General features: G+C 43.9%; 2 protein-coding genes across 2 annotated transcripts; one reads left to right on the forward strand and one right to left on the reverse strand.

The window, feature by feature from the left end:
• Positions 1-5,087: 5,087 nt before the first annotated feature.
• LOC120640483 (G-type lectin S-receptor-like serine/threonine-protein kinase SD2-5) lies at positions 5,088-10,126 on the reverse strand. Its single transcript, XM_039916326.1, has one exon. It carries the CDS (start codon positions 6,676-6,678, stop codon positions 5,203-5,205), a length of 1,476 nt encoding a protein of 491 aa, XP_039772260.1. The 5' UTR covers positions 6,679-10,126; the 3' UTR covers positions 5,088-5,202.
• Positions 7,741-11,716, forward strand: LOC120639995. Its single transcript, XM_039915899.1, has 4 exons — positions 7,741-9,642; positions 10,132-10,228; positions 11,270-11,532; positions 11,639-11,716. Exons 1-4 carry the CDS (start codon positions 7,741-7,743, stop codon positions 11,714-11,716), a joined length of 2,340 nt encoding a protein of 779 aa, XP_039771833.1.
• The last annotated feature ends 232 nt before the right edge of the window (positions 11,717-11,948 follow it).

Raw genomic sequence — 11,948 nt, forward strand, 5'->3', positions numbered from 1 at the left:
GACGATGGGTGGTCGGGCGTTCGCCATCGCCACCGTTCCGCAATTCATTTAGCCCGGTCGGGACGCGGGTTTGGCCGTACGCGGGCGGTGCAATAGTCAAGCGCGGGCGCCGTACGGTGCCGCGGAGCGGGACAACGGGGGGTGCGGTTCCACCACCAGTCCACCACACGGGGCGGTGGTGCTGGGTCCCATGGTTTTTATTTTTTTTTCGTCGGCGTGCAGCTTTATGAGCTCCAAGTTGCTCGAGGTGAGATAGGCTGCTGTATGTTCCAGTCGGATAGTCTGACTTTACCTTGACTTTTTTAAGTTCTCTGTTAAAATAGTCCAACGCCCATGAAAGTGAAGCTATCCTTGTAGCATGACGACGAGCTACCTATCTTAGATATACGGATGAAAATGGTGAGAATCAACCGGGATAACCATGCTATTGTTTTCACTTTTATATTTTGATACAAAATTGAAATCGAAATGGAAAGGTCGGAGCTTGAAAAGGAACACAGACTCACGGGATATCGAAAACGAACCAATTCGAATAGAAATGAGTCGAAAACGATCGGACTAAAAAAACAAAACAAGACACTGACCGGTATGATCAAGGATAGGGTAGCCAATTATTCAACCAACTGGACATGAAAACACATACGATATAAATCATAATATTCCCTCCATTTCAACTTATCTAAATTATAGATTGTTTATTTTTTTACCCTAAATTAGACTACTCGTCTTATTCAAAAATTTGTGTAAAATATCACTTCTTTTATTATGGCTTGCTATCAATACAAGTTCTTTAAGAATTACTAAATTTGACTATGTTTATACAAATTATTTGAATCAAATGTGTGGTCAAACTTATGATTAGAAAATTCAAACGACATATAATTTAGAACGGATGGAGTAACTTAATAAGTAATTGTCAAACCTTGGGTCATAGGATGGCTGATGTGGCTCTGATCTGATATGGGATGGGCATGTCTCATATATACACATATACTACCACTCGAGTAGTACTTGAGAGGGATGCCTAAGCTGATATCAGTCTAGGGTTTCATATAATCTAACCCCCCCTCCCCCACCCCAACTATATAAGGATAGACAGGGACCTCTCCAAGCTAGCAAACAGGACGTAGGCTAAACCTTGTGTTGCTTGCACCATCGTGTTCCTAATTCAAGCGAGTCCCTGCCTACAATTTACTACCTTATGTTATCCCTAGGTAGGTTTGCCAGTAAAACACCGACAGCTGGCGCGCTAGGTAGAAGTTCACTGATGATCCCTGTTGACACCATTTTTTGGCACGTGCCAATCTGATAAGCAGGCGGCCAATGAGGAAATGGGCCGACGCCGGGAAGGAAGAGACAAATTAAGGAGGATATTGGACCTTTGAACCCAAAAAGGCGTTGTAGCTGGTGGAAGACACTACTACAGAACAGACCTTTAGTCCAGACCATTTGTCCCGGCTGCCTTTGGACCCGGGACCAAAGAGTGCTTTGATCCCGGGTCCAACGGCTAGCCGGGGCAGCGTGGGGGCACAGGGGTCTTTTGTCCCGGTTGGAGCCACCAACCGGGACCAAAGGCCTCTGGGACCAATGGTCCCGGATGGAGCCACCAACCGGGACAAATGTAAGGGCTTTGGTCTCGGTTGGTGGCTCCAACCGGGACAAAAGAGCTCCGGCCTATATCCCCCTCCTCTCCCCCGCCCAAGCCATTCAGCTCAGTGTTCTTACTGTTTTTGGCTCAGGTGGGGGGAATTCTTTCCCATTTCATTCACGATTTGTAAAGACTATTTGATTCCCTGTCCATTCAATAGCTGTAAAGGTTAGGATCTTGTTTCTCTCATCATTCATTTTTTGTGTACCTCATTTTTTATGGTTTAGAAATAGAGAAATGGGAGGTGTTTTTAGATTGGGAAAGTTTCTTCATTTTTATACCACTTGAACTCAAATGTGTTTGGTACTTTTAGCTGTGCATATATAGATATAGATTTACTTGTTTTAGTTTATCTAGATGAGTATAGAGAGTTGATGTGTGATTTTCTTGTATAGAGAGTTGATGTGTGATTTTCTTTCACACTGTTCCATCGATGGATGAACTGAAATGGCGTGCTTATTGTAAAATATACAATATTTTTTCTCATGCTACCAATAATTGCAATGTTCTTCGTAGACAAATACAATCGGCCATAAATGAAGGATGATTGGTTATTTCTAGAAAGCAAATTGATCAGAATCCTTTTCCAATACATACCCATGTGCTCGAACTAAAGAATCTCAAGATTTTAATTCGACCAAATCAAGCTGAATCAATAAAAGGAAAAAAAATATGATCATTGGAGAAGAGAGGCTTAAGAAGAAGACGCTGCAGAACATGACTTCCCGAGCTACAAAAAATACTTAAATACTCGGGGGACAAGACAAGAAGAAGGCTGACAGCAAGTCGACCGGTCTAACCGGATCCAGTGGCGGTCTATCCGGTCCGACTGGTGTTACCGGTCCAGTGAACCTGAGAGTTCCTGCAAGAGCAAAATAAGGCCGAGTTTTAAGAAACTCTTGGCCAAATATGAGAAGAAAGGAGCTACTCAGAAGAAGAAGAAGTAGCTAGGTGAAGTAAAAAATATGAGATCATCATCAAAACTTCAAGAGCAATCGGTTTATTGTCCACATTAAAATAATTATGTTGTTGCGCATTATGGGCCGGTTACTCTCTAATTTCATCCTTACTTTTATATGCTCTTGGATTATAGTAGGATGCATATGAAATCATATTACATTCAATATCCTCCTATGTGTTCAAACCACACTTCACCACAAAGGCTGATTGTTGCTAGCAATAATCTGGTCAAAAAAGATTTTGGTTACAGCAAGGAGGGTAGAAACAACACGAAGCAAGATTCAAAGTACTTACAGCCGAGGTGGTGTCCCTTAGACTTGTCTCGTACTCAAGAACGAAGATTGCAACGTTTGCGCAAATAATAATCGATGGAGGAACAAGTGGAGGTCGAGCCAACAAAGCCACTAGTCATGAAAAAAGTTTGGAGACCGAAGCAAATTGTATTATGATCAACTTTAAGAAAAGCAAGACATGGCCGATAATTTTTTTATCGCCCTTAACACAAAAACAAACGATGTATTATTGATTATCATTCTTAGACAATTTTGGTCCAGTGGAGTGTTCTTTGGCATGCAAGCTTTGCCAAAAAACAGGGGGGGCATATGTTGACGACCAAAATTGGCAGAGACCGGTCTAACCGGTATGACCAGGCGGTCTGGTCGATCTAGGTGTTTGGAGTCGGTTTGGCATAACCGATCGGTTTGACCGGTGGGAATGACCGGTCTGACCGGTCCAAGCAAAATTTGAGTACAACTATAGATTTTCGTATCTATAAAAGAATTCTTGCGGAATAAGTCCACCCCACTCAATAAATATTAAGGGTCACGGCCGATTGAGGGAATCTAATCGATCAAAAATACAATAATACATTACTTTTCTCAATCTTTTATTGACTTTACTTTTAACTCCAAACCCTAGCTCTTTTAACACTTATATGTTGTTTTTCTTTCACTCCGCGACGTTTGAAGGCGTTCTAGATGGTCTGTCGATTTTAGAACAACTCTACGTGCGCCTGCTCTGACGGAGTCCCTTCCGGCCGAGCATTCTTCGGATTTCGCCATTCTACCCCGACGATCGGTCTGACTGGTCACCCTGACCGGTCTGACCGCCCTACGCAGGAAGTGCTACATCGAACTCCTCCTCGCGCCGCGCGACCGTGCGCATTCGTATGTCGGTACAGATTGTGCGCCAACACATCTGTTCATTTCTCATGTTGCAATCGATCTATTGCATGCAATATCAGCCAATGTTATAGTGGTAATTTTTTTCCTACAATTGTAACGTCCGATGTTAGCATCTCACATCGGACGTCCGGGTGTTAGCAGCTCTCGGACGTCCGGGTGTTAGCAGCTCCGTTTCAAGAATCTGTTAAGGATGCCCTAAAACTCGTTTTCAACGGAGCCAGTATGATTTAAAAAAAAACCGGAGCCAGTAAACTCGTAGCCTCTGCTTTCTCCTTCGGCATTCCGAAAAACACGGTAGACGTCTTTGCCGATGCCCCGCTGCTCCCCATCCTCCCGTTCCCGCGCGCCCGTCGCCCTCCGGCGCCCGTTTTCGCACTCCGCACAGCACCGTGCGCCGCCGCGCCCGCAGCCATGCGCGCCGCGTCCATGGCCGACGCCCTCTCCCTCTCGATGCCGCCCCTCCATGGCCGGCGTGGTCGAGCTCCCCATGGCGGCGGCCTTGGACGCGGGCGCAACGGCGACGCCCACCATGGCCGGCGGGGTCGATCTCCCCATGACGGCGCCCTTCGACGCGAGCGCGGCGGCGAGGCCCTCCATGGCCGGCGGGGTCGAGCTCCCCATGGTGGCAGCCTTGGACGCGGGCGCGGCGGCGAGCTCCTCGTGGTGCCCAAGTTTCTATTATTTTTGGTTCCTTAATCCTCACCGAGGTATTACTCTGGTATGCCGGTATTTGTTATAACTATGAAGATTCAGGATTCTAGCATTTCTGTGGATGATTAGATGCCCCCAACCTGATGAACCCCTAAAACGCACAAATGATGGTATTCTGAAGCACCTGGCTCACTTGAGGAACAGATTTCATTGGACGATGAGATGATCATCTGAGTGGAAGGTGAATAGGACATGGGCCAATAGGGTGCTCTGCCACTGTTGCATTTGTGTGCTTGCTCGTAGAAATTAAGAAAATGCAGTGCAAAAGCTAGCTAGACACGCCAAAGACAGTGCGATTGCCTGTTTGCATACTACCGCTGGGGGGCTGGTAGAGTATGATTTAAGATCATGCTAAAGATTGCGAATGTGGAAGAAATAAATCTGTACCTCAAATCAGAGGAGACAGCAACTTCCCTAGAGAGGATTTGTTGGATACAGTAACATAGTGCTCATGTAAGTACAGTTATACACTTTTACCATGGTAGCTACAAAGCATAATTCCATTATTATTTTTCCACCAATTATTTAGCATGCAAAATCAAAGTTGTATATGTGAACTTTATGAAATTCTTGAAAATGGAAAATGCACTGCCTTTGTTTTCCAGATGTAGACTTTATTGAAAGTTTTTCTTTTCATGCCATCTAAAATGTACATTCAAATTAGAACCAAATAAGGTGCAAAAGCAATTACAGAACATATCATCTTGGACCAGATAAGACTGATGCTGGTGGTGGAGCTGAATATGTTGATTGATTACCTTCAGTTGACAATACTGGATCTGCACTGAGGAAACTGTAATCTATGCAAGCTTCTACAGTCATTGTACCTTCCAGTACCTTGACCACCGTTGACATCAAAGGCCTTCGACTGCTATCATTTTGCAAGCACCACATTGCAAGCTTCATCATTTGGATAACTTCCTCCTGGTGTACGACCATGCCATCACTTTTCTTGTCAATCATATCAATCAGCTGGTTGTTTTGAGCCTTTTCTCGTAACAAATTGATCAGCTGGATGCTTTCCTCAGGTTGAGAATGATCGATATTTTTTCTTCCACATACCACTTCCATGACAACAACTCCAAAACTGTAGATATCAACTTTCTCAGTGATTTGTGATGTTAACCATTCAGGTGCCAGATACCCAGGTGTGCCTCTCATCACAGTCATTACTTTGCTTTGATCCCTATCTATTAGCTTGGATAGTCCAAAATCAGCCAATTTAGCACTGAAGTTCTCATCTAAGAGAATATTTTGGGGTTTGATGTCCAAATGAGCAATTTTTTGCCGGCACTCCTCATGAAGATAGCATAGCCCCTTGGCAATATCCAGAATGATCCTACATCTGGTACCCCAATCAAGAGGTGCATTATTGTGGCGGTAATAGATCCACCGATCAAGGGAACCTCTGGGCAGATATTCATATACTAGAAGTCTATGTGATTTCTCTGCACAGAATCCTACGAGTCTGACAAGATTAATGTGCTCAATGCTACCAATAGTCTCAACCTCTGCCAAGAATTCTTTCTTCCCTTGTCTAGCGCTTTCCAAACGCTTTACTGCGACCCTCTCCTCATCTAGTTTCCCTTCAAAAACTGATCCAAAGCCACCTTCCCCGAGCTTTTTACTGAAGTCTTCAGTGCATTCTCTCAACTTTTCATAAGAAAACCTCATTGGCATGCCTGGAAATTGATCAAAATCAAATTCTTCTTCTATCTCTTGATATTTCCCCCTTCTTCGTACATAAAGAGTTATGGCAACGACAATCAATACGATAGCAATAATACTTGCAATTGTAGCGCCTGTAATAACCTTCTTTCTATTTGCAATAGATGCAGAAGGGGAGGGGCTAAGCTGCACCTTGATGTAAGCAGAGGAGTTGTAATGAACAATCTGAGGTTGTATTGATTGCATGGAGAAGACCTTCGTCACCCACTGGCAGTTGCCATCGGACTCATTATCGCCGTACCTGAACATCACGGCCTTGCAGGAACAGTTTTTCAGGCACGCTTGCTTGCAGGCATCTCTGTTTCTTGCATTTACAATTGTGTGGCTTGTATCAAAGTGAGATGCCCGTGGGGCTAGGACCTTGTGATGAGTGATTGAACAACACAGTGTGCGTGTGACGTTTCTCTTGGTTGGTGTCGTTGCAGGTGATAGGTGGAGACTGAACATGCGGCGACGTGTGAAGAATGAAGATATGATGCCACGCCGATGGACTGAGAGCGGTGAAGGGTGGATCAAGACTTGCGTTCGAGGGATTTGAGATCGTGCGGTGTATGTCTACTGTACCTGACGACACAGCGAGAGAACGTTGGTGGACGGTTTCTTGGTTAAGCCACAAAACCAAGATCCCGGACGTTCGTTGCGGCGGACGTGGCCGAAGATGGGGACAATTGTCGATCGCGAGAAGATTCCGGATCATCGTGCGGCGAGATCACGGGACGCCATGGTGCTAGATGGAAGGATCGCGGACATCGAGATTGTTTGCCGTGGAGGATGATATTGCGTGATACGCGCCGATTACGTTAATTTGATTTACGTAATGGCAAATTTGTAATTTAGGTAGTGCCACCCTATGGGTTATAAATATGCGGCACCTAGGATTGAGGGATATACGTTTTTAGGGTTTTGGGGGGCGCTGCTACAGTAGCCGCCGTGAACAGTGCCGCGCTACAGTCTCGCGTGAACAGTAGCCGCCGTGAACAGTAGCCGCCTCCCTGAAGCTCTTCTTGCGTGCACTCCTCTCTCCAGTCTAGCCTAGGGTTTAATTCCTAGTGAGGGATTTTTGTTGATCTCTCTAATCAAGAGAGGGAGGACGATCGGGCGGAGGCTAGATGCAATTTTGTAAGAACAAGTACTTGGTTTAATACTTTATCATTAAGTATTGTTCTTCGTTTCATTGCATCGTGCTTATTTGTTCTTCGTCAGGTTTATCGTCGGTTTCAATCTAGGTTTTCTTGATCCGCATTTTATACTTAATTTCCTTGCATAATATTTTGAGAATAGATTTCTAGTGATCTTGTGAACCTATGTTTCGAGTTTCCTCGCGTTTGGATCTAATTTGCTAAAGTTCTTGAAATTTGGGAGTTTGATCTGTTTGCTTCCGTGCGAAATTATTTTGAGTTGCTCCCATTCACCCCCCCTCTGGTCGCATTTTCCGGTCCTACAATTGGTACCAGAGCCGGTTAAGGTTTTCTCATACCTAATCTGTTGTGAAATCCACTTGTGGCGATCATGACTTCGTCTTCACATCCACCTGCTTTTGATGGAACCGATTACCCGTACTGGAAGGCTCGCATGAGTGCCTTTCTCAAGGGGAAAGGGATTGCGATTTGGAATATTACAATTGATACGACTTATGTGATTCCAGCTGATCCCTCAAATGCAGCTCACGCTACAAAATATGAAAACAATAACAAAGCTGTAGATTTTCTCTTTGCTGCTTTGAGCAAATCTGAATTTGATCGTGTTTCTGACAAACAAGTTGCTCATGAGATTTGGTCTACTCTACAAAATTTTCATGAGGGCACCAACGCAGTGAAGATCCGGTTATTTGAAACTTACAGGCGCGAATATGATAATTTTATGCAATCGCCTGGTGAGTCTATCGAAAATCTTTTCGCTCGATTTTTGAGTCTTGTCAACAAAATGAAAGCCAACATAATGGTTATGCCGTATGATGATCATGCAAGGGCTCTCAAATTGTTGCATGCACTCGACTTGGATGTTTGGGGTACAAAAGTGGAAGCGATTGTTGAGTCTACTAATTATGAGACTCTTACAACTGATGAGCTTTTCAGTAAGCTTAAATCCAAAGAGATCGACATCCAATTTCGAAAAAAGCTTAACAATCCCACAGCTGGTTCTTCTTCAAATATTCCAATGGCTTTGGTTTCTGGGAGTACTAACACTAATGCTAATCTTTTATCTACTCCTAGTTTTGCTTTGTCCTCCTTGTGTCATATTGCAGATGATGAGTTGGAGGTATTTGATGATGATCAGCTTGTTTTGCTCACCAACAAGTTCAAGCGGGTATATGAAAACAGGCGAAATAGAAGGCGTTCAGAAGGATGCTTCAACTGTGGTGAGCGTGGACACTTCATTGCTGATTGTCCAAGCAAGGTGAAGGCACCGGAGCATGGCAACAGCTACAGGCGCCAGGAACAATCAAGGGACAGGAAGAACAAGAGTGATAGGCGTGGGAGAAAGAAGGGACAACAGAAGTTTACTGACAAGCAAATCAAGAAGGCTGCACATGTTCTCTTTTCTTCGCTGGGTAGCTTTGATTCAGATGCCTCCTACAACTCTAGTGATTCAGAGTCCGAAGATGAGAAGCCCAAAAAGACCAATGATGGAGGACTCTGTTTTCTTGCTGACATCAAGGGAGGCATGTGCACTATGGCTTTAAATGAGGGTGATGCATATGACTGCAGCAACGACTCTTCTGATAATGAGGTACAAAATTCTGCTGAAGAAGAAATTGAAGAGTTGACTAAACTTGTTGATAAACAAAATAAAATTCTAGCAAGACTTAAGGCTGATCATGATAGAATATCTGCTGAATTAAAAACACTAAAAGATGCTACACCTGCTGCTGTAGAATGTGAGGAATGTTCTATTCATATGGTTTCTATTTCTGAATTGCAATCTAAGCATGCTGTTTTAGTTGATAAATTTGATTGTGCTAAGATTGAATTGGAAGAACTTCGCTCTCGTTCTGTTTTACTTGGTGCTTGTGCTACTTGTCCAATTTTGCAAACTGAGTTGAATGTTGCTAAATGCCATATTGTTCAGTTGGAGAAACACACTTGTCCTGTTTTACCTGAGTGTTTGACTTGTCCTACTTTTGTTGCTGAAATTTCCATCTTAAAGAAGGACAATGCTGCTTTAGAAGAAGAAAACACTCATTTGAGAACAATCCTTGGTTGGTGTTCTGTGCGTGAGCCCCAGATTGGTATGACTATTGCACAAATTAAAAGGGGTGAACATTTTGGTGTTGGTTATGATTTGAAGCGTACTTTTGGTAAAAAGAATGCAGATGGTGAGAACAATGGGCCTACTCCCAGTGAGAAGAGTCCACCGGTCTCACCTGAAGGTTTTGTGGTAGAACCTCCCAAGTCTGTTCCTAAAAAGCAGGTTTGGAGGGTTAAACCCAAACACTTTAAAAGCCTGAATAACACATGGCCACCAACTTGTGAACATTTGGATAACCTTAAGCCTGATTTTTCTGGTTCCACTTCTAAGGCTAAGGTTGTCGTTGCTCCTACTCAAAATATTTACCATTGCGATTTTTGTGATCGTGATGGTCATTTGGCGGAGTTTTGCTTCCGTAGGAAGCGTGCTGAACGACGTGATCGGTACCCTGCACATGGTGCCTATGATCGTAGTGACTCTAGACGAGCGCCAGTTGTTCGCTTTTCTGGTTTTCGCTCACGTAATAGTGCCCCTGCGTCATATAGGAATGACATGCCACGTTTTCCCCCTCGTGGGCATCGTCGTTCTTTCGAGAGATTTGATTTTGCTAATGCTTCTTTTGAGCAAATGGCCCAGCACTGGTTTTCATTGCATTATCCTAACCCCAGTGTTGAGTCATTAGCTCACTCTCGTGTTCGCTATTGATTGCAGGATGGAGGCGAGGAGAACATATGGATAATGGACTCTGGTTGTTCGCGTCACATGACCGGAGATGATAGATGGTTCTCCAGCCTCACCCCCGCGAGCGGTAAAGAATACATTACATTCGGGGACAATAGTAAAGGAAAAGTGATGGCACATGGCTGTATCAAGGTAACCAATAAATTCATGCTAAAGGACGTCGCGAAGGTACGGAACTTACATTATAACTTGCTTTCTGTCTCACAACTTCTTGATGATGGTTTTGAAGTGCGTTTTAAGAAAGGCAATTCGCGAGTTCTAGATTCTATCGGTAACCTTGTTTGTCAAATCTCCCCCTTTGGACGAATTTTCATGGTTGATTTCTCTAAATCTTTTGGACAAGCTCGTTGTTTGGTTGCTCATGGTTCTCTCCCCATTTGGAAGTGGCATCGTCGTTTGGGTCACTTGAGCTTTGATTTACTATGCCGTTTGAGTTCGATGGGTTTGATAGATGGTTTACCGAAACTCAAGTTTGAGAAAGATTTGGTTTGTGCTCCTTGCAAACATGGCAAAATGATTGCGGCTTCTCATGCACCTGTGACTCAGGTGATGACAGAACGACCGGGTGAGTTGTTACATATGGACACTGTAGGTCCAGCCCGTGTTCGTTCTGCTGGTGGGAAGTGGTATGTGCTCGTCATTGTGGATGATTTTTCTCGTTATTCATGGGTGTTCTTTTTGGAATCCAAGGATGAGGCTTTTCAATTTATTCATGATCTTGTTCTAAAGCTGAAAAATGAGTTATCCAATAATGTCGTTAGAGCAATTCGCAGTGATAATGGCACAGAATTCAAGAATGCTCGAATGAAATCTTTTTGTTCAGAACAGGGTCTTGATCATCAGTTTTCCTCACCGTATGTCCCCCCTCAGAATGGTGTTGTTGAAAGGAAAAATCGAACGCTTGTTGAGATGGCTAGGACAATGCTTGATGAACATAAAACCCCTAGACGTTTTTGGGCTGAGGCGATCAATACCGCTTGCTATGTTGCTAATCGTATTTTTCTGAGAGCTTTTCTGGGGAAAACATCTTATGAGTTGAGATATGGTCGTTGTCCAAAAGTTTCTCATTTTCGCGTATTTGGTTGTAAATGCTTTATTCTGAAAAAAGGAAATTTGGACAAATTTGAATCACGTTCTTCTGATGGGTTGTTCTTGGGGTATGCTTTGCAAGGGCGAGCTTACCGGGTTCTTAATCTTGATACTAATCGCATCGAGGAGACATGTGAGGTCACCTTCGACGAGACGATGCCTTGTTTCTCTTCTGCTTTTGAGTGTGCAGGTGATGATGAGATTGGACAAAACATTTTTGAAGATGAGGTTGATGGACTTGACGATGATGATGATGCAACAGAGGATCCAGCTGTGCTCGAGGCAACTCCCATTCAGACGCCTAGCAGCACGATAGACGATGGGCCTTCAGAGCTTTTCACATCCACAGCAGATCCTGCAGCTATACCTATTGTTGATCATGAACTAGCTACAATTGAGGGGGAGGCAACTTCTGTTAGAACAGCACCTCGACATATTCAGCGTCGCCATCCACCTCAACAAATGATAGGTAACTTGAATGAGCGCACGACAAGGTATAAATCTAGAAATCAATGTGTCCTTGCGCATTCTGCATTTGTTGCCTCTTTTGAACCCCGTGATGTTGGACATGCGCTGTCTGATTCTAATTGGGTCAATGCCATGCATGAGGAGTTAGAAAATTTTGAACGAAATCAGGTTTGGGTTTTGGTTGATCCACCTTTTTCTTGCAAACCAATTGGTACTAAATGGGTTTTTAA

This window comes from Panicum virgatum, chromosome 7K, assembly GCF_016808335.1.
Source record: "Panicum virgatum strain AP13 chromosome 7K, P.virgatum_v5, whole genome shotgun sequence".
NCBI lineage: Eukaryota > Viridiplantae > Streptophyta > Magnoliopsida > Poales > Poaceae > Panicum > Panicum virgatum.